The sequence below is a fragment of the Ambystoma mexicanum genome, chromosome 10, assembly GCF_040938575.1.
Source record: "Ambystoma mexicanum isolate Mex_15411 chromosome 10, UKY_AmexF1_1, whole genome shotgun sequence".
Lineage (NCBI taxonomy): Eukaryota > Metazoa > Chordata > Amphibia > Caudata > Ambystomatidae > Ambystoma > Ambystoma mexicanum.
The window spans coordinates 100,352,230-100,379,474 of NC_090932.1; the positions used below are offsets into that span (position 1 = coordinate 100,352,230).

The following is a 27,245-nucleotide window of genomic DNA, read 5'->3' on the forward strand; positions in this document are numbered from 1 at the left end:
GCATTTATTTAGACAAAGTGGATTTGGCTGAGCTGTAAGAGACTCATCTCAATGCTCATGGATGTGGGTGAAATGGCAGGACAGAGTAATTGGGGACCACCTTTTCTTCCTATTCCAGGGGGGCGTCCTTATATGGATCAGAGCGGCCTTGGGACTGAAAAATACACAGTCTATGGTATACACAGAGGGGAGATATGTGGTCATAGCAGTACACTTTAAACCTCTGCTGGGGACTTATGACCCGAATGTGGAACAGGCTGACTAGATTCTATGGTTTGGGGATTTCAATTGTGTGCTAGACATCGAGTGTGCAAAGATGCAGCCCAGTGGGACAGCAACTAAGGCCTTGTCAAAAATTGTAGCCGATTTGTGCTTGCAGGATGTATTGTTGTTGCAGCACAGCAAGGCGCACAGTTACACCTATTATTCAGCAATGCAGTTCTTACTTCTGCATAGACTTGGCCTTTGTGAGGGAGGAGGCGCTTGAACTGGTTGCAGCTGTGGAATTTCCGGATAGAACCATGCACCACTCTGGGAGCTTGCGTCTATGGGTACTGGGCCACCCATTCCCAGGTGGATTTCGATTATAGGATGTTGATGGGCTGCGCATTCAGGGCTTCTTTGGGGGCACCAAATTCATCCGTTTCTGGATTAAAACTGGGGCTCTACTTCGAATAGGTCCACTGAGTGGGAAGCCCTGAAGGTGTTCATTGGCGGGTCTATCTTAGCAATGGTTGGGGTACACAGTCCAGACGGCTGAAGTTCTGGGTCTCAAACATAAGTAGTCTTCTTTACAACAAGGGGGGAGATTTTGCTATATGCACTTGCGAATGACAGTGATTTACAAAGGGCAAGGGAGAGATTGAGCAACCACGTTTATGCCAGTTATGTTGCAAGGCAGCACTCCGGTGATAAGGCGGTCAGGCATTTGGCCTGGTTGGTTAGGAGCGAGTGTGGCCATTGCATGTGGACGGGGTGAGGGATGGGAAGCGTGAGTTGGTCACAGATTGTGATGGTATCTGATAGGTTTTGGGAGTTTTATGCCAGCCTATATGCCAAGGAGGAGGGGCTTGATTTGAAGCAAGCAGCCTCTTGGTTGCAAGAAGCAGGTCTCAATGGGCAGATGGAGGAGCAAAGAGCAACTAGGGACAAACGTGGATGCACATGTTGAGTGGGCTGCTGAGGGACAAATTCCCGGTCAGACTCTCAGGGTGAATGGGATCACGGTAGGTGTACAAAATCTACAAGAAGCTGTTAGTCCCTAAGCTTTTGGAAGTCTTCCTGGATGCCAAGGTGTAAGGTAGGCCCCCAGGTCTATGTTTGAAGCGCTAGTGATAGCGCTGCCTAAGGAGGGCAGGAATAATCAGGAGTGCACCTCATACAGACCCTGTCCATGATAAACGTGGACATTAAAATCCTGTGCCAAGTCTTGGCAGGTCAACTGAATCCAGTCATGCAGGATTAATTCCAGGCAGGTGCCCTTTTCAGAATTTGCAAAGACTATTTCTGATCCTGGATAAGTATAGGAACTCTACCGAGAACCTGGCAGTGGACAGCCTGGATTCTTCTAAGGCTTTCAGCCCGGTTAACTCTGAATTCCAATGGATATTACTGGGTAAGATGGGGCTAAGGGTCCATTTTATTGACGGGAGTAGGTTTTTGTACGAGGGCTCGACGTCCAGGGTGCAGGTTAACAGGGCCATCTCAAGTCCATGTCAAATGCGACGAGGTCCACGACATGGGTGCCAGTTGTCCCTGATTTTCGCTTTGGTTATGAAACCACTGATGCGGCTCTATCAGAAGAGGCATGAAGCGAGGGGATTGTGGATGGGCGGGCTGAGGCACTGTATCTCCTTACATGTGGACGACATTGTGTTGTATGTTCGTGATTCAGCTGCAAACCTGGACTAGAGGCTATGGTGAAAGTGGAGAAATTTGGATGACTAGTGATAAATAACTCCCAAGTTTGTGAACTACAGCCTGCAGGGGTCAGTTGGGTGGAGAGCAGCCGGGGAGGGGGAGGGGTGAGGGGGGGAGAGACAGGGGTTGAGGGGTGAGCCCACGCTCCTACCGATGGGAGATACCAGAAGGTGAGTTTCGGTACCTTGGTATTACGGTAAGCGCGAACTGGCAATGGGTGTTATCAGAGGAACATGGAGCGGGCAGTGGCTGCTTTTGGCAAGCTTGTAGAATTTTGGGAGAGGTTTCCCGTCTAGTTAATGGGGCGCGGGACACTGGTAAAGACTGTTGCCATAGCTGCTGTACATGTTTCAGGGGATTACCATGCCTATACCCACCACTTGAGGGCACTTCACAGGACATTGTCCAGACTACTGTGGAAGGGTGGTTTGCAGAGGCTAACATGGACTACTTTGTAGTTGCCAGCCAGGGGGCATTGGGGCACCTGATTTGAGGTCCAATTACTGGGCCTCCGTGCTCCAGCAGATCTGGTTAATTCGTCCACATGCAGTTAAGTCCCTGCACATTATATTTAGAGCATCTATGAACTAATCCCCATATGTTCAAACACACTCTCCCACAGATACAAACACTGTTGAAACCACCATTTGCATGGTAAAATAGCCAGGAACAAACAAATACTCCCTCCCCACCCGGAAGCTCCAACTGTAGATGCAAACCCACTCCCTGCCCCAAATGCATCAGCATACCCACCCCCTGAAATAAGCCTCAAACAGAGATTCCTCTCCTAGTACCCAAGTCTGGCCTCACCACAAGGCCAACTGAACAGGCAAGAGGCAGAACACTAGGGTCACCGACTGGATTAAAGTGGAAAATGCTCAAGAGTGAGGGTCTTTCAGATACGGTATTTAGGGACGGTTTACAAACAGCGATGAATACCTTCGAGCTAAACGTGGGCTCGGTGCAATCTCCAGGAATACTCTGGGAGAGCCTGAAGTGTGTGATACGGGGCAAAGGAATATCCAGGGAGGCTGGTATTCTCAAATTAATTAGAAGGGAACTGGTGGCCAAGGAGGCAATCCTACAAGAGCTACAGGTAGCCAATCCGGAACCCTCAGACCAAACTCCGGCTGAGATCCTTAAGCACCGTCACGAGTTCGACACTAGCGCTAATAGAAGTTAAGTTTTTGATAAACATTACCACTTTGCGGCAATATGGGGAAGGTAATAAGCCCAGCCGTACCCTCGCTAGGGCGACAAGAATCGATAGTTTCACGGGAAGAATCCAGGCGATTGCAGACGAACAGGGGAATAACAGATTTGAGGACATGGAGATAGTCCAGCAGTTTTTCCGGTTTTATAGTCGCTTGTACTCCTCGAGTCTGCAGGCATCCCGCGGGGAGATTGAGGACTATTTGGATGGGATGGGGTTGCGTTGCACTGGTGCACGGAGGCCCAAAGGGAACATCTGAATCGCCCATTATCGCTAGAGGAGGTACTCTATGCGATTAAGTCTCTACCGTCTGGGAAATCACCGGGACCTGATGGGTTCGCGGCAGAATTTTATAAATATTTTGCGGATTCTCTGGCACCTTGCCTGCTGGAGATGTATCGGCTGTTTGGATTGGGGACTTCTGCCGGACTCATTGTGGGAGGCATTGGTAGTGGTTTTGTTAAAACCCGTTAAACCAGGTAGTGAGTGCTCTTCATATCTCCCAATCTCGTTAATTAACATTGACAATAAGATTCTAGCGAAGATTTTGGCCTCAAGGCTATCGCCCTTTATGCCAGAGATGGTGCTAGAGGACCAGGCGGGATTTATCCCAGGCCGCTCGACTTCATATGGTCTTGGGAGAATGTTCGGGTTGATGGCGGCGGTGCCTTCTGGAGACTCGGTGGTGGCTGCCATATTGGACGCCACAGAGGCGTTCGATTCTGTTGAATGGCCGTTTATGTTCTCTGTCCTTCGTCGTATGGGAATGGGGGCCCACTACATAAATATGGTGACATTATTGTATACACAGCCGACAGCGAGAGTGAATGGCCAACTGACGTCTACCATCCCTCTAGAGAGGGGAACAAGACAGGGATGTCCCTTGTCACCCCTACATTTTGCGGTGATCGAGGCATTGGCGGAAAGGGTTAGGGACGTAGATTTGTATATGAGGATTCAATTGTATAACCACTAATTAATAATTTCACTGTACGCCGATGACATGGTATTGTTCATTAAGGACCCTGGGGAAAATTTAGATCCGGTGATGAGGGAGGTTCAGAGATTGGGGAAGTGTCGGGGTTGCGGGTGAACACATCTAAATCAGTCTTGTTCCCAATAACTGAAGCCACATCCCAGTTTCAGGACACATGGGGATTTCAATGGCACATGACTTCCACAAACTATCTGGGCATCTCTATTGCGAGGGACCCGCTTTTGGTGTACCTTGATAACTACCTTAAAGCTCTGAGCAGGGCCAGAGACGCCTTGGATCAGTGGAAGAGGCTCCCACTGAATTTATATGGGCGGATATCCGTGGTAAAGATGACGCTTCTTCCGAGATTACTTTATATCTTTTTGAATGCCCCAGTGGCGGTCCTCTGGGATTACCTTCGTAGCTTGAAAACTGCTATACTCCAATTTTTATGGGCAGCTAAACCAGCCAGAGTCTCGTGGGACAAGTTGGTGGCCCCTGTGTCAGAGGGTGGTCTAGCGTTGCCGGAGTTTGAGGTGTACTATGAGGTAGCACAAGCTGGGTTTTTGGTGTACTGGTACAGGTTACAACATGACAGGAGCCATATTGAGGTGGAAAGAGCGGTAGCCTCGCCTAATCTGCTTAGGTCGGTTATTTTGTTAGCCCCGAGCCGGGTACGCTCCCCGAAGAATCTGGTGGAAGTAACGTGTAGGGCCTGCACTAAACCAGAACAGAAAAGGAAGGATGGAGTCCTATACTCCCCCCAGCTCCTGGTTATATATACACGCCGGGGATTCCCCTTACTAGTGAGAAAAGCTTTGTGGACATGACGAAAAAACTGGGCATTACATGTTTTGGAGATTTGTTCCCTGAGGGAAGGTTCGTGTCCCTGGAGGAAATGAGGGGGATGCTCTCAGCCTTGGATGCGTTTCTTTACTTTAGACTTGGGGCAAGTCTCTGATTGGTGTTTTGCGCCTTCCCTGACCAGCTGCCGATATCCCCCCATTTTGGATAAGAGACTTAAGGGCCTGATGGGGAGATGTATAACCACAGGGTTGTATTCGATGTCCATTCAGTTCAGGGGTACGGGAGCGTCACACCCTCGGGGAAAATGGGAGAGGTCATTGGGGAAGGAGATCCCGGAGGACGCATGGAAATACTGTTGCGAAGGCATAAGGAAGGGTGCTATTAATGCTGGGTATAAACTGATCCATTTTAAATACAGCCACCAATGTTATTATATGCCTGCCAGAATCAAGGAATTCTTTCCGGGCGCTACAGGGAGATGTAATAGGTGTCACCTGGAAGGGGCGGATTACCTTCACGTTGCTTGGAGCTGCCCGAATATACAACAGTTTTGGGAAGGTGTATTTGAAACGATTGGGGGGATTGTTGGCCAAACAGTGAACCCGGATACAATGATGGGATTGTTGGGCTATACTAAGGAGGTTCCTAGAGGAACGCGGAAATTGGTGACCCTGTTCCTCATATTAGCTAAGCGGAGAGTGGCCATGCTATGGGGGAAAGGTAATGCCCCAAAAATTTCACAATGGAAAGATATTATGCATTGTAATGACATAGAGAATGGGTGGGGGTCGTTGAACAGGCAACGGTGTGGTGTTATGGGTATGTGGGATGCATATACACATTATTTGCTTCAACAACCTGCTATTGAAGATACTGGGTCCTTGGTGTGCGGCACTGGATGAAAGACTTTGGCGAGCAGACCTGGGGTCAGCCGCTTGATGCTGGTCGCAGGACAAGCGACGCTAGAGGATTGAGATGACTGTTCAGTGGTAATAATGATAACAATAGTCAATGCAGACTGCTTCGGAATGGTGGTCAATGTTATGCCATGGTGTCAAGGGAGGGGGTGGGGTATTGTGAGGTTTGTTAGTATACTGGGTCGGCTGTATGTTCCTTAAAGAAAATAAAAATAATAATTTAAAAAAAAAAATGTTAAAAAGTGGAAAATGCCCCGAGAAAATTGCTGGAGTGGCTCAAAGTTCGGGTAAATGAGCTTAAGCAGCTTCTTACTCCAGTGAGCACAATTATCTGATCTGGTGGTTGGCAGAAGATGCCCTTCATACCGGAGATGTTCCTCACTTGTGGTAGGTTGGGGTATGTATTCAAGCAAAAAGGGTTGTGGGGCTAGAGAGGGAGGGGAAATAGTATAGGACGAGTGGGGTATGGGGTTGTTGGGAGACATCCTTCCCTGGTCACTACTTTGATGCCAGGGTTTGGGGCAGCATGGGAGGGCTCTCCGGGGAGGCACCAGATCCATTGGCTCAATATGACGCTGATACAACTGGCTGGTGGCAGTAGGAATGTCTCTGAAATCTTTGCAGCTGACAGGGCTGAGCGGGATGTGGAGGCTGTGGCCCCAAGCCTAAAGTGGGAAGGAGATGTAGGGTAACAGTTCCAGGACGGGGAATGGAGTAGAGGGTCGTTACATATGAAGTAAGTGTCCAAGAATGTCAGGTTTCATTGGATCCAATATAAAGTAGAGGTGTGCATAGATCACTCCAGTGATGGTGGCCGGAATGGACCCAGGCACTGACTCAAAGTGTTGGAGGTGTAAGAGGGCTCTGGGGTTGTATCTACACATGTGGTGGCAGGTGCAATTTGGTTACAGGATTTTGGGAAGACATGTTTGGGTTGATAAAGGTGAGGATTCAGCCGACCGTGAAGCAGTGTCTTCTGGTGCTCCGACCTAGCAGGAAAGGGAGGCGAAGTAAGATGCTAGAAAGAGTGCCATTGTAAGGCCTCATACTGGCAAAGTGTGTGATAGCAATGACGTGGAAGGCGCGCACTGGATGGGTGATTTGTGAAGTGTTACAAAAATGGATCAGCGCCGAGAGGAATGTGGCCTAGTCTAGGAGTCCTTCAGAGGACTCTGTTCAGCAGTACAGTGCCTGGAATGAAGTTTGGGATGTGCTCAAGGCCCGCTCGGAACTGAAACTGTCAGATTATTTGCTGGGTGGCTGTAGTGGCATGTGTGCGGGCTGCACTTTTCATTGATGACATGGGCAGCGGGGGCAAGGTGGGGTAGAAGGTGATCATATGCTCAGCATGGTTGGAGGAGGGACTTTGAGGGTATACAGTTCATGTTATTGATGGGTCTGTTGGTTTGGGTGAGGTTGGACAGAGGGTAAAGTGTTGCTGAGAGGAAGCATGGCTACGTTGTACCTACCAGTATAAGGCTTGTTTGGGGAGGGGGGAAATTGGATAGATGGCAGGGCAAAAGGTGTTGGGCCCTGCCTGGTTAGAGGGGATTATGTAGTTTTTGTATGAGGACAGTCTGTCCATAATGCTACTTGGCATCACAATGGTGTACTACTGAATGTGGACAGAAGTATGGACTAATGTTACCATATGCTGTATGTTGAAACGGGTTGAATAAAAGTATTTAAAAAACAAGAGTGTCGATCCAAGAAAAACCAGACAATTTCTGGTTCATTGCCAACATCCTTTTTATTGCTACGACACTGAAGAAAATAGTCCCCACAAAAACACAGGGGGAGGCTCAATTTATGAAAAATCCCCATTATGTCTTCTAACCAAACAGGGATACGGAGACCTCTCATTCATGAATTGGAAACTTTTGAGGGGACTGAAGAAAAACTCTATCCTGTACACATCTATTCTTCCAAGTCCGTGGTTGCATAGTGCTTTGGGAGGGTATTCTCAGACCCCTCCCAGTCAGATAAAGTTAAAAGAGTAACCTCTAAACTGCTCTGTACACTCAACCGAGGTCCACATGGGTCCATGCTGACCCAGTGCCGTTTAACATACACATGAAAATGTTGGCAGGTGTGAAGTAGATTTCAACATCTTTCCTCTCTACTGAATGCTCCCATACAGCTCTCCACTTCTAGTAGGACATTCACCACATACTGCCTCTCAAAGATCCAGATGTGGGAGTAAGAACAGGTTGTCTTGAAGGCTGACATTTGAAATCCCTTTTCTAATTATTAAAAACTCAAGACTCCATTGATGCACAGGTACCATTCATGCAAGCATGGTATATCTGGGGGCGACTTTCAACATGGAGCCAACTTCACTCTTCGTTACATGATGTTGTACTGAAAAAATTGATGCAGCTACGTATAGTGAAATGGGGAGGAGACCTAAGATCACATACACATCCCAATCGTATTGCCTTTGCCCCATAAATCACATGGCCAATCTTTTTAATCAAAGACTTTATTTGATTTTAAACATGAATAAACATTACACATCTGTACATTACAGGGAGAGGAAAGGAACAGGGGGGGATAAAACAACTTCAGGGAAAGGAAGGGGAAGGGAAATATGGGGCCTTAGCCCACAGGACCAACAAGACTTCGATAAGGGAGCATATGAAACAGCTTGTGCTTGCCGGGTTCACCAACCGGCGTCGCCTCGCCCTATCAGTTCAACCTGTTTGTTACCTCTCGTCGGGAGCTTAGCCGTCCTCTTCCCATCTCAGCCAAATTTTGTCTGCTTTTTGCGGGCATCCCCTCACTGCATACACCCTGCGTTCCATTATCACACAGATGTCCATGTCTGTGACCCATTGGTCATAACAGTGTGTTCTCTCTGATCCCCATAGCTGCACAATGTTCCTTCTGAGGACTGCTGTTGCGGTTGACCAGAGTAGTTTCTCATTGCGGGTCAGATCACTTTCGTTGGAAATGCCTAACAGGAGCTGAGTCGGTCCCCTTTGTACTGGCTTGCCTATGACTCGGGAAAGTTTGTCACAGCATTTCCTCCATAGTTGTTGCATTGTGTCGCATTCCCATATGATATGAAAGAAAGTTCCCTCCTCCCGTTTGCAGCGTAGGCATCGCGCGTCCGGGGTTCTGCCCCATCGCAAGAGTGCCACTCTAGGGTAGTAGATGCGGTGTAGGATTTTGAGTTGGACGAGTCGAAGTCTCAATGAGATGGCCACTTCACGGGGATACATCAAGGCCTCTTGTCCAGTCCTCGGGTTGAAGTGGGCCCACGTCGCGCTCCCACCTGGCTTTTAGGCTGGTCAATTTGGGCGTGGCAAAGGATGTGATAACTTGGTACATGGTTGAGGTGACTTTCCGCTGTATTTGATCCTGAACAATGTTGCGTTCCAGCGGGGTGCACTCTGGAATATCGTTGAAGATCTGCTGGTGTGCGTGCACTGCATGCTTCAGTTGAGTATAGTGGTATTCCTCAGAAGGAGGGAGGGCGAATTCAGAGTGCAGTGTTTCAAACGGGGCCATTGTCCCTTCCCTTATTACGTCTCCGACCCTGGCAATACCGATTCGGGCCCATGCGGGCCATTTGGGTAGCTTCTGTATTTCGGGGAGAAGGCGGTTGTTCAACAGTGGCTGAGCTAGAGTCAGTTTTGCATCCCATCCTATGTAGCGGTGTGCTTCAGTCCAGATGCGTGTGATATGAGTGTCCATGATGAGAGCTGGTGTGCGGCATCGACCGCGATACAGGAGTTCCAGGAGTGAGGTTCCACCCTGAGTATCGATCCTTTTGATGTGCGGCAGGTCCCTGTCCCCATGAAGCATGTCATTCACCACCGACTGGCCCAGTAATAAGTCTGCAGTCTAGGCAACCCAATCCCACCCTCCCAGATGGACCTTTGAAGGGTAGAGAGAGCAATCCGCGTGTGACCTCCGCTCCAAAGCAGTTTACGAAGGATACGGTCTATCTTGAGGAATTCATGTGGGATGTGCAGCGGTGCATTTTGCAGGATGTACAGAAACCTGGGGAGTGCAATCATTTTGAATAGGGCAGCTCTGCCCATCGGTGTTAGCGGCAGGGAGGTCCAATGGTGAGTGTTCTCTGCAAATCTCGTCACGACTGGGTGGAGGTTCAGCACAATATAGTCTGTAAGACGCTTCGTGACAGTTACACATAGGTTTTTGAAGTGCTCTGTCACGACTTGGTAGGGGGAGTCCGCGGGGCGCGCGGCTGCCACGCTGCCCACGGGGAATAGGATGGACTTGGACCAGTTCAAGCGTTAGCCACTGAAGGCTCCATATTTCTTCAGCATATGTGTTACTTTGTGACAGGAGTTACATGGGTCCTTAAAGTAAATAAGCAGGTCGTCCGCGTAGAGTGAGACTCTGTCCTCCCATGTCTCCGACCAGCGGAAGGCCTCCCAGAGCGGTGTGTCACGTAGGAGAATAGCCATGGGTTCGATGGCTATTGCAAAGATCATTGCTGACAGAGGGCAGCCCTGCCTAGTGCCTCTGCCCAGATTGAAAGGATCCGATTGCCAGCCATTAACCCTAGTCCTGGCCGTCTGGCATCTGTACAGTAGTTGCACCCAGCTCATAAAATTTCCGCCAAACCCCATGCGCCCCATTATGTGCCAAATGGCTTCCCATCTCACCGAAGCGAAGGCCTTTTCGAAGTCGATAGCCAGCAAGGCCAACGGGCCTTGTATAGTGTCAGCTTTCTCCAGTGCCGTATGCAGTCTGTGGCGGTTCATGTGTGTCGATCTCTGGGGCATGAAGCCGCATTGGTCCGGGTGTATCAGAGAGGGTATCACCCGCAGCAAACAATCTGCCAGTATCTTAGCCAGGATTTTGGTTTCGCTGTTAATAAGTGAGATGGGCCGGTATGAATTGCAGTTGTCAGGGGGCTTGTCTGGTTTGGGGAGTACGATTATTGTGGCTTCTCTTAGGTCTGGAGATAGGATGTCCCATTCTTTCGCGTGTTGGTACATTCTCAGTAAGTGTGTGGCGAGTATGCTGGTCCCCACCTTCCGCCACAGTTCAATTGGGAAGCCGTTTGGGCCTGGGGATTTGCCCGACTGGAGGGCAGACCTAGCACACGACACCTCGTCTTCCGTTATATCCCTTTCCAGCAATTCTAGTTGTGTCGCATTCAAAGTGGGGAAATGAATTTCCTCCACTATTGACGTGTCTATGCGGGCGGTGGGGTCCTTATAGAGCTCAGCATAGTAGTCCGCGAAACCCCGGGATGTCTTGATCTGACACTAGTGGACCTAAACTCCCCACCTGTAACTGATGAACATGGCCCCTGCTCCTTACGTTCCAGCCACGCTAGCATCTTGCCAGCTTTATCGCCCATCTCATATACTCATGCCCTCATTGCAGTGTGTGCGTGTTTGGCGTTGTCAAGTGCTGTGTTCTGAAGCAGTTTCTGTGCTCGGAGTAGGGCTTGGTTCGTCTCAGGCGTGTCATGGGTAATATGTGATTCTTCTGCCAGTCTAACTTGTTGTTCCGCCTCATGTACCTTAAGCAGGTGCTGTTTCCAATGTTCGGACGTCCATGAGATGAGTTCCCCCCTCAGTACTGCTTTGTACGCCTCCCATAGTGACCCAGGGTCTGAAGCAGACTCCATGTTTAACTCAAAATATGTTTCGGTCGAATCTTGGAGCTTCTCCATCAGGTCCGGATTACCCAAATAGTTATTCAGACGCCAGTTCGGCGGGGGGACGGTCTAGAAGTTGTCATTTCTAGCACCAACGGGGAGTGATCAGAGATGCCCCTTGGTAGTATATATGCCTCTTGTGCTCTGTGTAAATCAGTTGATGGGATAAAGAAGTAGTCCAGTCTGGAAAGCGAGGCATGGGCCCCAGAGTGAAAGGTATATTCCCTGGACTCGGGGTGGAGATCCCTCCATACATCGCACAGACCCAGGGCGTTCGTAAATGTGGCAAGTTTGGTGTGAACACCAGGGTTTCTATTACGCAAGTGTGAACGGTCTAAGGTTGTGTCCATAACTTCGTTAAAGTCCCCTCCTATTGTCGTAATGTTGGAGGTATCCTCTGTGATCACGGGGGAAATGTCAGTGAGTAGAGGTGTTATAAGGTTGGTGGAGCATAGATAGCAAGCAATGTGACAGAGTTACCCCAGAGTGTGCCCGTCGCGTATATGTACCTGCCTCCTGTATCCTGTGACACTGTGTGCAAGTGGAAGGGGAGGTTTTTGTGCATCAATATCAGGACACCAAGTGAGCCCATTGTGAAGCCTGCATGCAGTGCGAGTCTGTAGCTTGTGCGTTTGAGTAGAGAACATTCTGTGCCTGCAAGGTGTGTTTCAACTAGAAAATCTATATCTGGTGCTTGACTTTTCAAGTATTGCCCTACTAATCGGCGTTTGATTGCATTGCCGAGCCCATTGACATTCCAAGCCAAAAATTTGATTGTTCTGCCTATGTTGGCCCTAGTGTTGCGTGCTGCCATGACTAATCACGGACGAGAAAGTGTGCGCCACTGGAGGCGGCGCCAGGCGCCGGGTTTCAGTGCGTTCATTTGCGGTTACTCCCTTGTTTGACTTTAATATGTTTTGTGCTTGACTGGCCCTTTCCATAACTAAACATAAACCCATAACCACCCACCCTATACTCCTCCCAACTAGAAGCATCGGTCGCCCAAACATGAAAAAAACAAGTTGTCAACTGGACAACTCACATAGAACAAACTGAATTAGAAGTACAGATGGCTCCCCCTCGTAAGGTGCAACTAGGGGGGATACTGCCACTGCTAGTGCTGACGAGGATGGTCTTCGTCGGGGCGGGGGCCCTTTAACGTGCAGGTACGGGGCGTTCCCGCAGCCGCTTTAAGCAAATGTGAGTTACCTTATATTGGACGTTGAGGTGTGCTGCTATTGGGGCAATAATTCGACTCTTTGTTAGTGCGGAGTGTCGGGGCACGCTATGTGTTGGGGCAGTGGTAATTCCCCCCCCGTCCTCTGGTGGAACCTGAGCCGGTGGCCGCCGGGATGCGTGCTGTTGGTCAGGCGGTGTTCTGTGGTTCCTCTCACTCCTGCTGCGGGAGGCCGACCAATCTCCTATGTGTTGTTCAACCCAGCGCCATGCCTCTTTGGGGTCGTTAAAGTGAACTGTAGTCCCTTTGTGGTAAATTTTGAGCTGAGCGGGAAAAAGCAGGCCATATTTCACGCCCATTGTTTGCAGTTACTTTTTGAGGTGGTCAAAGGACTGTCTTGCTTTCTGCACTTCCCTGGTGTAATCGGGGAAGAAGGCGATTTTGGAGCCGTTGAAGGTGATCGTGCCTTTGGCACGTGCGAGCTGTCGTAAAGCATCCCGATCTCTGAAGTTTAAGAATCTTGCTATTACTGTTCGAGGGGGTGCCCCTGGCACCGGCCTGCCAGATGGCATTCTGTCCGCTCTTTCTATGGAAAAGAACTTGGAGAAGGAGTCTGGATCGAATAGGTCGGTGAGCATCTGTTCCAGAAACAGCTCCATGCAGGGGCCTTCCGCTTTCTCGGGAATACCGAGTATGTGCACATTATTGCACCTGGACCTGCCTTCTCAGTCTTCAATTCTGTCCTCCAACACCTTGAGTTTGGATGTGACCTGCTGAAGTTGCTGTCGCATGTTGTGAATCCAGTCTTCTGTGGTGGAGATGCGTTGTTCGGCCTCCCCGGTGCGCGCCGTTAGCTTTTGGAGGTCGTGCCTAAGGAGGGATATATCCATACTTATTCCGTCCATCTTCTGTTCCATGGACGTGCGGGACTCCGCAATGGCGGCCATTACATCTTTCAGAGAGATTACATTGTCTGTGTCTGCTTCTTCTGCAGATAGCGAGTGGGGGTCTAGGGCCTGCGGCGGGGTTATGGTATATTGGTCCATTCTGCTCTGAGTGGAGAGCCTTTTCGTTCCATCTTTCCCCATGCTTTCTGTTGTGCCTCGTAGATACAGTATTTGCGTTGTGGTCCCCTGACGGAGGTTAACAGATGGTGTGTGCCTTGTCCGCTCGTTTCTTTATGGTCTGTAGGCACTCTGAACGAGACCCCACGTGTCCAGTCCGATACCAGTGAGTCTTGCTGCTTTGTCTGGATGCCCCCTAGATCTACCTGCGATTCTAGCTGGCGGCTGTGTGCAATGGTGTCGCACTTTATGGAGGGGGGGGTCGCCGCCCCCGGGCCCGGTGTTGCGCTGCTGGTAGGTCTGTAGATACGAGACCCGGGAGGCGCCCCGCCAAGTGCGCGGATCAGTGGCCGCCCAGAAAGGCCTGCCCGCCGCGTGTCCCTGGGTGCGAGGTGCTTCTTTACCTTGTCGTGGGCCCGGCGGTGTGAGGCTGTCACGGATGCGAGGAGTGACGGGCAGTGATGCGACTTCTCTGCCTCTCCCCAGGAACGGTCTGCTGAGCACCGGGGCAGGGACCAGGCTGTGCGTGCTCAGGATGTCATGGCTGTGGCGCTCTAAAGTGCTCCTGACCTCCCACCTCAGTTAGCGCAGCTGTAGTTCATGTGGGGCGCCGTGCTCCTGTGGGCCCCCTCTGAAGGGTTGAAATGGTCTTTGTGCTGCGCCTCGGCCATCACGCAACGCAGGCCTCCGGGTCCGCCCACGGACTGGCGCGTTCGCCGCCGTCTGCGCTCCTCCAAGCCCCCTCAACGTCCGGTGGACGGCGGCCTACACCTCATCACAGGCCTCCTGAGACAAGGTACCCGGCGCGGGAGCGCCACACCAAAGCGCACCGCAGGTGGGCCGCTAGCGGGCGCTCACCGACTCCACTGCCCCCGGGCTGTCTCCCTCTCCTCCCCGGGCCACCACCGGGGGATCCCGCCGGGCAGGGGGCCCTCGATCTGCCTCTCCTGCTCGGGTGCCGGACTCCCCCCTTACGCTGGGTTCCGCCCCGGGACCCGGCCGCCAGGACCCAGAGCACCACACACAAGCGGAGCGTCCCGTGTTCTCGTCCTCTCGAGAAGTCCATCACAGGCTGCCCGCGGTGTCATGCCTGCGCCATGGGCGCATCCATTTACGCTCAATTTGGACTATATGTTTATCATTTATTTACAACAGACTCTTGGATCCATCTATATTTACTTTGGGAACTTTATTTCCCCATTTGCGAGACTTTGGTGCTTTATTATTTCCAACAAACTACGCATACCATAATGCACTTGGCTACAAGCATCGATTGCTGGCTGTTCCTATTGGTTATCAAAGGAACTACACCCCCCAGAAGCCCTAGGGACTTGCCCTGCTTCCACCAGCCCAGGAACAGAAAGGGAGGTGGCCGATTGCCTGCAGGTGTGCCTCGCCAGGTGACACCCATTAGCCTGCCCCTGTGCTGGGCTAGGCAGTATAAAGGCTGCTGCCTGCAGTGGCTCAGCCTCTTGCATCTGAGAGCCCTTCCTCCACCTTTTGCATCTTCCTACGGATCTTGTATGCTGCTTACCTTCACTCCTGCTTGGACCCTGCCTTGTTGCTTGCTCCACCCTGCTGCCTCCAGCCATAGCCTTCCAGGCTCCCTGCCTCACAGCCCTGCTCCTCTGGGCTCTCCACACTGCAGCTGATCACGCTCTGCTGCCTTCCAGTCTCCGCCCTTGCCCTGCCGGGCTCTCCACACTGCAGCCGATCACGGTCTGCTGCTTTCCAGCCTCAGCCCTCGTCCTCCGGGCTCCCTGCCCTGCAGCCTGCCTCACTCCGGCTGCCTTCAGCCCTCGTCTTCTGGGCTCCCTGCTCTGCAGCCTGCCTCACTCCGGCTGCCTTCAGCCCTTGTCTTCTGGGCTCCCTGCTCTGCAGCCTACCTCACTCTGGCTACCTACAGCCCTTGTCCTCTGGGCCTTCCTACTTTGCAGCTTATCACGCTCCGCTGCCTACTACCTACCTTTTCCGCTGGGTTCTCGGCCTAGCAGCCCTCTACAGTCCTCTGCTACCTTCTACGTTCAGCGGCCCTGTCCCTCAGGGTTCACTCCTTACTGTCCGGCCCTTACGGGATCCTTGCCGTGCAGTCTGCTTTACTCTGCTGCCCTAAGCCCTTTTCCTCTGGGCTTTCTACCTTACAGTCCTACTGTCATGATCTCTGCTTCCAAAAGATCAGGACTTGCCCGACTCCCTTGGAAGCAGACCCATAACCCCGGTTCCAAGTGCCAGCCAGTCCCAATTGGGACCTTTTGGACCCTGTCCTGGCGCCAGTGGCACCATGCTCATAAAGATGCCCAGTCCCAGCGCTGGAAGCGCCGGGCTCATAATGCTTGGGTGGACTTACCTGCAGCAGACCATGCTGCTTACTTACCTGCCAGTTGAACCCCGGATCCTCTTCTGTTTGGGACTACTTTTCCTGTTGGGTGGGGCAGGAGCCACTCCCTAGGTTCAGAACACTGGAACTCTTCTGGAAAGCAGGAACTCTTTTCTTACCTAGGCGTGGCTGTGGAAGGAGACACCTAAGCACTACAGGAGGCTATTTAAACCACACCCGATGGATGAATCTTGCTTTGTGTTATTCTGCATTTTCTGCAGCAGAACGCTCATCGTGTCTTCTGCTTCTGATCCTGGGCCTAAGGAAACAAAGGCTTACCATCCTGGAATCCAGTCTTCAGCAGCACCTGTAAAGACAAAGAAAGAACAGGTTAGCACTACGGTCTTCAGTGGCAGCGCATCTCTTACCTGGTCCATCGGCTGTCACCAACGCCTCGCGCTGCATTCCGGCATCTGAAAGACAAAGGCTTACCTACTCTTCGCATGTTCCGGAGGTCTTCGCACTGCATTCCGGCATCTGAAAGACAAAAGAAGGTGCGTTCAAAGACGTTGGGCAACTTTATTACTCGCGTGCCATTACTCCTTCCCACGCCGAATCCAGTGGGTATTCCAGCACCCTTCAGCTTCTCTAAAGCTCCGAACTTGTACCTGCAAGATAAAAGGGACAGTTAGTGCGCATCGTGAAGCAGGCTACAAGCGCTTACCTACGTGCTTCCAGGCGCTTCTATTCCTCACGCGGGTTCGATCCTCAACTCTCATCAGCCCGCCATCCGCCATCGCCGGAACTCTGCAAAACAAGAGATATCATTACAAAAGACTTTTAAGACATTTGAAGTGCCCAGAACTTACCGTTCGTGCAGTTAACACGCAGGCCTCCTCTGAGGTCAAGAGGCCTGCACCCTTATCCAGTGAAGGAACTGGTTATGGCACCCTGCCCCGAGGCAGATGGAGAGCTCGGCGTTCACTTACCTAAGGTGAGGGCTTTAACCTTTGGGGTTCTACAGGAGAAGAGAAAGGGAAGAGGAGAGAGGCACCCAATAACCCCAGTTCATTAATCCCATATTTTCCATCTGCAGACATCTTACTCTTCGAGTCAGACATACAGTGCACAGAGGTCCAGCCCAAAGAGCCAACCGTGTGTTACACATCACCTTTGAAGATACGGCATTCACCCAGTCAAGACCGGCGCCTTTGCGGGAATCAGGTGAGCGTTACACCTACTCCTGTGGGCTTACTCATTGCTTCCCTGCTCCTCTGAGCTCTCAACCTTGTTCCTTACTGTCCTCTGCTATCCTATCCTGTTACACGACTTTCCCTTAATTTCCTTCTGCTAGTTTGCTATCACCTCCTTTCCTGGATTTGTCTGTAGTATCTTCTCTTGTACTGTTTGTAGACCCTTTTGTACAGAGCTTGTCTGTTGGTTCCCATCAGTCAACCTCTGCCCCTTCCCTTGTCTCGTTTCTACATTACAGACATCCATAGCTGCTGTTCCAAGTCATGAGCAAACAGCGTGGGCCTCTGTTATAGCAAACTGTGCAGAAGGCTAGAGTATTTCCAAGGTTCGTGGAATACTCTTTTCCTATATCTGCATACACCCCAAGAGGGTATTCATTCTGTATCTTTTCCCTTGCTACTCTTGCCTACTCTTCGTTTTCTTTCCTTTCCGCTGTGTGTGTTCTTGTCTGTCCACTTTATTTGGCACAACCACCCAAACCCTTTCTGGGTGTCCTGTGCCACTCTTAGTAGAGTGCCATCCTTGACACGCGGACCGGAGCGACGTTGGAGGCTCCACAGGAACCGCACTCCACCTCCGCCGCCGTTGGAGAGCCGGTGGTGGCCTGGGTCTCACCGTCACACAGCCTCGCTCTCCCGCTGCAGCGTGTTGGTTACCGCGCGCAGGCGGCCATCTTTTGGCGGGCTGATCCGCGCTTGCTCTGAGCTCTTTGTGCACACAGCTCTGGGAAATCGAGGGGCGATTTCTGCCAATTTTGCACCAGTTGTGCCCCAGGGTGTCCAGCGCCAGTCAGCGATGTTTTGGGTCCAGTAGTGCACAGGAAACAGGCGATTTGGTCAGGATGTTTGATGCGGCTGCGGGAGCTGGAAAGACTCACGTCCTTCGCATCTCGCTGCTGGCCACGCCCCCCACATGGCCAATCTTAAGCTGCAACAGCCATGGCTGAAAACAAGACTTGTACAGCCCACAAACGTATGCACTAATTCAAACAGCCAACCCTCCATCCCCCAGTAGGAAACCAACTACACTGGTGTGGTCTATTCCACAGTCTGCTTTCTAGCCAATCAAATCCCCTCTATACTGTTACCTGCAAATGTGATGATCCTGGTGGTTTGTCACGCAAAGCTATGTTGAGAATTCACACCCACAGCCATGCTTTGGTGCAATGCTGTGCATCAAATATCATGGGGAACAGGAAATAAAAGTAAGATTTTTCCAGACTGTCATATTACAAGATAAGTAAAAATGTATTTATATTGAAAATATGCCTTTTTCATGAAATCAAAGCATTCTTTGAAGCTACCATACGAATAATATTCTGATGACATGTCTCCACATCAAGTAGGGTTGTGCAGAGGTCCTCTATGTGGAAGGCACATCTCATGGCCCTTGCCTGAACACATTACTTGAGCAGTGAAAGTGGCATGAAGGGGCAAACTCGCATGTACCAGATTCTCCAGATTTTTTTGATGGATTGTTGGACGCATTGGTCGGGTTGTAGCGAGTACAATACTGTAGACAAGGACACTGCTTATCTGGAACTTCTGATGGGGATGTTTCACCAGAGAAGGGAACATACAAATGACACTTAGTGAGGCATCCAGGAGTATAAAGATCAGCCAATGTTAGATATGCTGTGATCCATACTTGTCAGGATTACGGCTTCATTCCATTTAATAGAATCCTCATCTCCACCAAATTTCCTATACACATGATTCTGCTCAAAGTTTACATGTCTCATCTTAACCCATTGTCTACTGCTAAGTTTCTGTGGAACTGCTACATGGACTGTCTTTAAACTATACAACTATATAAATTGGCAAACATTTTCTTTATGTCATAGCACTATCGTAATCTAGAAGGTGTTAGATTACTGTGTATGGTTATGCTTCGTGATGTTCTACTGTGTCTTACTGTTTATATAGTTCTAATACTTATATCTTCTATACCATTCTGTAATTCTGCTGCTTTGCTCCCCCCGTCCTCCCACTCTCCTTAGTTTAAGTCTTTTTTGGGGTACCATGAAGAAACTTGCCCACAAATGGGACTAATGATTTAACATGCGGGACCCCGTAGTCCACACCTCCCCTACCCACACCATACCTTCATCACACCAACTTTGAAGAACGAGAGACAAAAACCTTTAACATTTTATTTAAAAAAATCTCTTAAAACATATTGAGATCCAACTTTTTTCTTCAAAAAATACCAAAAGGTACAATGTAAAGATTCTTCTTGTTAAATACAAACACTCATCTCCCGATGCACTGCATCAAATGTTTGGCATCTACCTCCATGAAAGAAAAGACCAGACCTGACCACCCATGATCTTCCATCACAGTGCACAGGAACCTTGACGAGAGCTACCAGTGGAACATTCCCCAGTCAAACTAATGTGTCTCAACAGAAATCGCAACAAATGTTACATGACTGGTGTGGGGCTGGAGGGTGGAAGCAGTATGTGTGAAATGGGTGAAGCATGGGGAGAATGAGTGGGACATATGGACAGAAACACTTTCCTTATTTGGTATCTGTCAGTGCTTCGAACATCCCAATAACCTATGGCACTGATACCCTAGAAACCAACATTTATGACTTTACAACCCATCCATCTTCTATTTAACCCCCCCCCCCCCCCAGGAAAAAGCAGGTTTGCCAAATCACATTACATATTCAAAAGATCTTGAGTGATCAAGAAAGTCAACAGATTGAATCACAGCAGGGACACAAGTCAGACAACAGGACAGATGTCAAAGAAACGATAAAGTAACCCACTCAATTTCTTTAGTGGCTTCCAAGTGAAATATGAAGCCATGTGGACCTAGACCAAGATTTTCCTTTAATAGGACCTAACCACAAAACAGCATACCATTTTGTACACACATTTTAATGTTGTATGGAATCTGCTGCATCATAAGGGGTAAGGATTTAGCAAATCGAAAATGGTAGCACACATTCAACCTTTATACAGCCGGCGTGCGACTACTTCAAACAAAGATGAAGGGACGTTTTGTAACTTTGTAGAATCTCTAGGGTAAAAGACATTTCCCCCTCTCCAATAACTGCATGGGCAGTTCATTGGCCCGTCAGGTATCCAAACTACAAAAATAAGGCAACTGGAAAACAATCTGAAGGGAAAGGATTGCCTCCATTTAATGTTAAAGAATCATTAACTTGCAATACAAAAATACTTGTAATTTATAAAACCAAGTGAAAGTTTGCTGCCCTTGACTTGCATGAAAGATTAAGTTGTCCATATCTCATGGAGTTCGGCAGTTTATTCCCATTGGTCTGGACTCGGGGCATTTAGTGTCAGATCAGAGCTACTGAACAATTAATAAAAGCTTCCTCTAAGTATCAGGACTAGTGAGGAGTTTAAAGAATTTCTGTCACATTTTGGGGAGGAATGTTGGGGCCAACTGACTAACATCAGCATTTAATTAGTCTCCACCAACCGATACACACAAACCGCACGCTTGCCCTCAGTCCAACAGATCATGCTTGCTATGCAAAGAGACAGGCCTCTAAACATTGAACAGTTATTCTAGTTCATTTGTACGAGACAGATGGTAATACATAAACTGAACAAGCATATCCATTTGTAAATGCAAGTGTTACGTGTGTGTGGCTTGGGTGCAAAACAGATCTCGATCCTCAGAACTAGAGCAAAGGCCCAGGGTTTAGCCTGTAAAGTGTGTACGCAAACAATATGGCAAAATCCCAGTTTGCTCTTGGTGCCCTCAAAATTCTGGCACCCAGGCAGGGATTAGGGATGATGGTCATGCCTTTCGTAATTGGTCAGAAAAAACACTGGACTTTCGGGGGATATGAATGAGTGGCTAAAATCTTAATTCGCACACTCAAAAAACCCCACTTCAAAACTCACTATATTCTATAGCAAAATAGTCTAGGAAACCGGCATGCATGCTTGAAGCAGGGACACAGGATGGATACCGCTCTGACATTATAAGGGGTTATAAATCCATCCTTCTCCTATACATGTTTGACCCATTGTACAGAATGTTGGTCTACTCCCAAGATGTAAACGCCATTACCGTAATTTAGTCCCGTTTGGTAGGTTTATTTCCCTTAGGTATTTCTCTATGTGCTATAGAGCGAACATGAATGTAGAAATAGAGTTGAATTTTAACTTGGAAATGCCAAAAGTAATCTGTTCTGCAAATATGAATACACCTTGAAAATATGCTCTTAAAACACTCACTTTCTAAACCTAATGGAGTGTAGAAGAAGTGACGACCCATTTTCTGTCTGGGTAAAGGACTGCTCTGAAGCACCCACTCAATTGAAAGGGACCAAATATTCATGTTAAATTGGAGTAGCCCACATTGAACCAAGGACGGAAAAACAAAGGCATGCCCTCTCAAAAGAAAAAACAATGAACGTTTTTACCCAAAGTATAGGGCAACTCGTATGCACACCCAGACGACTTGGCATCCAACCCTAGCTATGAACCTCAACATGGAAATCGTTCCTCCAAACATATATCCAAAAAAGGGTGAAATGCATCAAACTTTGTACGACCTTTTAATTGGGAAACATCTTGGGGCTCCAGATAGCAAATCCTGAAAATCTAGAATTGAGGTGCATTTCTGTGGGGTGCAGGTGGTTTATTACTGTACACTAACATGGCTTTTATAAATAGGTTGGACTTTCCAGGAACAAACCGCACTGAAGCTACATGATTTATTTTTGCCGATCACCCCTCCCACAACTCCCTTTCAATGTGGCCCACAATACTTTTAACAGTCCAATAGTAAAAACATTTACAAAAGAAAGATTGATGTGCATGTGCACCTTGCAGAAAACAGCTGTGCTGGTCTCTTGGGTTTCCATAAGCTCAGCGTCTCCTTGGGTAGTGGTGCTCTGGTCAATAATTCACAAAATTAAGATTGGTAGAGTCTGTAAGAACCCAATCTTCACTGCCGCCTCAGATCCCTCCCCCCAAAGGCAAAACACAAGAAAAGAAGTTATCCCACTGTGACGAATCTGCTTCCTTTGCCCGGACTCAAACTAAACCTTTGTTCTTTCAGGATTCTGAATCGCTCGTTCAACGTTATTCCAGTCTGAAAAATGAAAAAGAAATTTTACAAAATGGCATTACACCAGTGTTTGATGTTTACTGTAGCAGCCAATAGCACCCTCACCCTTGAATAAACCCTGTATTGCGTCTTCAAATACATATTTTAGGTAGCCAGCAAGATAGCACTTTAAGAACCTGTCATTGAAATAACTAAACTGAAGTTAAGCCTCACAATTCACTCACCACTACCTAGCCAGTAAGTGGTGGTACTTGACTCTTACAATTGAGGGGCAGGTGACACTATCCCTGGCTTACTACTTGGCAACTTGATATTTTTACTCCGATTGTAGGTATGAATCACACTACAATAAAATCAAAGACTTTCGAACTGAAGTCAATTAAAATGAACATGATTTGTTAATAGAAATAACAACAACTTATGTACCTGCAGGTTTAGTTCTCCTGTATAGACATCTCTTGAAGACTAGGATGCTTAGCACAATTCCAGGGGTAAGGCTAGGACTCTCAGCCTGATATGATAAACATGCGAGTCTACAAGAGAATCCAAACTGAGTAACTACTATTCACCGTTTTTAGATGTTGGTGGACCAGTGTTTGATACGCACAAAACAGGCTATTAATACTCAAGCCTTTGATTAGCACAATATCGCTCAGAAAAAAGAACTTTCAAGAAAATCCACGATTCTTTCACTGAGAAAAATTTAGCCCATGTTACTTACAGGGCCAAGAGGCTGCTGAAATGGCAGAAGTTGCACAAAACATTTTTAGCAAGATAGTCACAACTTATAATATATGGTACAAAATTCAAGGTGCAAGGTCATAGACCGGCATTAATGCTACTCAAACATTCGGTACTGATCAAAAGACAAAGTTCATAACGCTATTCTCTATTACAGTATCTTAAACAAATAGAGGGAAGAAAAAAATAGAATTCGAAGTACAATATAAGGAGTACTGCGGGACTGGTCGTGAAAAAGCACAAGGCCCAACGGAGTGGAATCCATTTTGTACCGACGTAAGTAAAAGCGAAAAGAAAACAATATATTTAAAGGTTTTATACTATGCTGAATTTGCACAATTATAATTTCGACTGCTTCATGCCATGAAGCTTAGGAGGCTGCATACCAATAATGCCTCCCAGCATTGGCTAATCTTGCAAGGACTGGCTTCAAAGCCATTGAGTTACTTCCCTGGCCCAGCTGCCAGCTTCATCAATCCACTTATTGGGTATTCGACCTTGGGTACATGGGTTTTATTGGAACACCCAATGCACCAAATGAGCTCATGAGTCCCACTTTGGAACTGTGGCGGAGGGCACTTATTCCTGGTACAGGGGGGTTATCTGTGTTTTGAGTTTGTCTCCGTAGCGCTGTGGAATAAATATTTCTTCTCGGCTGATCGGACACAAGCAGATTTCACAATTGGATTCATGCCTCAAGAGCATATATTTTTAAAATCTCTATTGATCACTGAACAAGTTATACAATATGCCAAAAAATTTTAAATCAAACAATGCATATCAATATTTGCATCAGATTAACATCCTATTTTATCTCACAAAGTTCTGCGAGCAAGTGACAGAATCTTAAAAGCAGACAGTTGCCAATACTACCAACAAATCAAAAGCTTGGTATGATACGATATGGCATTTATAACGCGCCTATACACAAGTGTTTCAAGGTGCGACGAGGCAAGGGAGGGGAAACAGAGGGAAGACCGACAACCATCCTACTAGGCAAGGTGACATTGAGATTGCGCAAGTGCAGGGGTGGGGCGGGTGGGGGAGTGTTGAGGGGAAGGGGCAGTGCAGTACATAGGATAACAGTAAAATAAATAAAAACAATAAATAAAAGTGCAGCCAGCTGGTGGCAAGTGCTAGCAGGGGCTGTAGGGATACAGAAACAGTCCCAGAGTGCAAGGGTTGCCAGGGGGGCAGAGCAGGTGTGCAACTGGCAGGGGGAACCTGGGCCAGTAATCAGAGGTTAGCCAGGTAACCAGTGCAGTTTCAGATTCAGCCAGCAGATCAGTAGGGGAGAGGAAGAGAGAAAGCAGAAGCAAAGAGGAAGGTCTTGAGGTGCTTCTGGAACCGGAGATGGTTCTCCTCAAGTTTCAGAGAGGCAGGGAGGCTGTTGCAGAGGGAGGCACCGGCAGATGATGTACCACCAACTCGCTGCTTGGAGAAGTGACTAACCCTGAGGGAGTTGGATGAGCAAAGAGCACGAGAAGGGAAATATTTAGGAAGAGCGAGTGGAAGGTATTGAGGTCCTAGGCCCCAGAAGGCCTTGTGGACAATGCAGAGGGTTTTGAACTTAATCCTCAGCACCACTGGGAGCAAATGCAGATATTTCAGTCCTGGAGAGATACAATCCCTGGGCTTGAGGCCACGGACAAGTCTTGCAGTCCTGTTTTGGATGAGTTGCAGAGGGTAGAGCCAGGCAGATTTAGAAAGAGGCTATTGCAGTAGTCCAGCGTAGAGAGAAGCAGCGCTCTGGAGACAGTGAGCTTTTGGGGGAAGGGGAGGAAAGGAAGAATACCTTTGAGGAGGTGCAGCTGGTAATAGGACTTCTTAAAGACGTCAGAGATGTGAGGAGAGAAAGAAAGTGTGGAGTTGAAGATGACGCCAAGGTTTTCAGCCTCGCAGGTGGGAGCAGGAAGAGGGCCAAGAGAGGCCGGCCAGAGTGACATGAAAGGAGGGAGCAGGTGTGCCGATGAGGAGAATCTCTGCCTTAATGCCTTTAAGGCAGAGATAATTGGCGGCACACTACTCCTGGATGGTAGACAGTAAGAGAAGAAGAGGTGGCTGAAGGGAGCGTGAAAATGAGCCGAGTGTCACCTGCATAGCACTGAAATTTGGGGCAGAGCGTGGCAATGCGGTCGGCAAGAAGTGCCAGGTATTGGTTGAACAGCCAGGGAGAGAGGTTAGACCCCCTGGGGAACACCACAGGTAGAAATAGAGAGGAGAGGAAGAAACCAGGTTGGACCTTGGAGAGTCGATCAGAGAGGAAGGAGGTCAGCCAGACCAGGGCCTGATCGGCGATAGCCAGGTTCTCATGGAAACGGTTGAGCAGGATGGCATGGTTGACCGCGTCAACGGCAGAAGAGAGATCAAGTAAGATGAGGACACAGGGGGTGTTGAAATCGAGGTTGGAGAGCAGGTCTTTATGGATGTTTAGGAGAGCAGTTCCTGTGCTTCTGGCAGCTCTGAAGCCAGACTGATGGTCATGGAGACAGCCAACAGATTCAGAGTGAAGATTAAGCTGGGAGATGGCCAGCTTTTCCAGGAGTTTGCCCAAGAAAGTAGTGATGGAGATTGGACGATAAGTTAGCCAGGCAGGAAGGGTCAGCAGAGGGTTTCTTAAGAAGGGGTGCACAAAGGAGTGCTTCAGGGGGGAGGGGAAGATTCCAGTTGTGAAGCAGTGGTTGCAGAAATCAGAGCAGGAGCCAGTGTGTCAATGTGGTCCTTGATGGTTTTGGAGGGACAGTGGTGAACCTGTTTTAATGAGACTTTCATAATTCAGACTGTTCTAGAAACTTCGTCTGAGGAGAACAGGGGAAAGACAGAGAAGCAGGGAGGAGAGGTGGCCGAAGAAGGGCCAGAGGAAGAGATGGGAATAGACCAAGGAAGAGAGGACAGGATGTCCTGGGTTTTAGAGATGAAATGAGAAGCCAGGGCCATGCAGAGGGTCTGGGAGGGGACAGGAGAGGTCGAGACTGCAGCAGGATTGTCCAGCTCCTTGCAGATTTTAAAGAGTTCAGTCGAGTTGTTAGATGCCGCGGAGACGCAGGATTGCATGTGGGCTCTTGTTGGTGCGAACAGAGAGTCGGTATTGCCTTTGGAGCACGCGGCATGCCAGTTTGTCAGAGGATGTGCCAGAAGCACGCCATTTGCTCTCAGACGCCCTGCACTTGCGTTTAAGGGGTACGAGGTCTGAGTCGTACCAAGAGTTGCACTTTGCTTTGGGCTTCAAGTGGATCCTCATGACAGGGGCAAGAACATCAAGAGTATCAGATATGGCAGAGTGGAGCATGGAAAGGGCAGTGTCAGGGTGCGAGTCAGCCAAGGGGATATGGGGGATAAGAAAGTGGCAGCGAAAAGCCTCAACTGACACACGCTTCATGGGTCGGATGACCGAGAAGGTAGGTGGCAGTGCTGGGGTTGGCTTGGCTTTAGGGGTAGAGAGGGTGAGATGGGCGGCAAGGAGAAAGTGGTCACTCCAGGAGAGAGGAGTGGTGAGAGGGGTGTTAGCAACTGGGGAGTCTACATTCCACTTGGGTCAGTTGAGAAGCGTTTCCCCTGGCTGGGGTTCGTTACTGGCGTTAACTGCAGAAGATTCCCATGATCGTAAGGAAGAGTCCTAAGGTACCATGGGATGAAGTTGCGCAAGATCTTTTAGGTCGATTCAATATCAGAGGTTCGAGAGATTCCTACTTGTTATAATGGATTTATTGCCAAAATGGCCAGAAGTGTGTGTTCTTAAAGATATTACCAGTAGTAGCATAACACGCTTTTTTGAACTTTTGTTCTTGAGAGAGGGCTTTCCCATGAAGCGTCCTTCTGATAATGCATCACAATTGGTGTCCAGAGAATTTAAAGAGTTCTTGGAGAGACATGGGGCTGGGCAGATCACCACATCACTATCATTCCCAGGGTAATGGATGCGTGGAATGTATTAATCAGACCTAAATGGAGGCCATTAGAATTGCGGTCGCCAGGGGTGGTGACTGGGTATGTACTGTAATGGAGAGGACATTCCAGCACAGGTCGGCTCCCCATAGTGTCACTGGTGTTTCACCGTTTGAATTATTGCGAGGCAGGAAACCTAATTCTCATTTGTGTCCTGGGTGGATGGAGTGGTTGTTATGTGTGGATGTTGAGGGGGTGAGAGAGAAG

General features: G+C 48.9%; 1 protein-coding gene across 2 annotated transcripts in view; it reads right to left on the reverse strand.

The window, feature by feature from the left end:
• Positions 1–19,430: 19,430 nt before the first annotated feature.
• Positions 19,431–27,245, reverse strand: part of FYTTD1 (forty-two-three domain containing 1) — a 493,848-nt gene continuing 486,033 nt past the window's right edge. For both annotated transcript variants that reach the window (XM_069617583.1, XM_069617582.1), the window contains one exon: positions 19,431–22,376. In XM_069617583.1, coding sequence (XP_069473684.1) covers positions 22,281–22,376 — 96 coding nt within the window. In that variant the 3' untranslated portion in view covers positions 19,431–22,280. The remainder of the gene's footprint in view (positions 22,377–27,245) is intronic.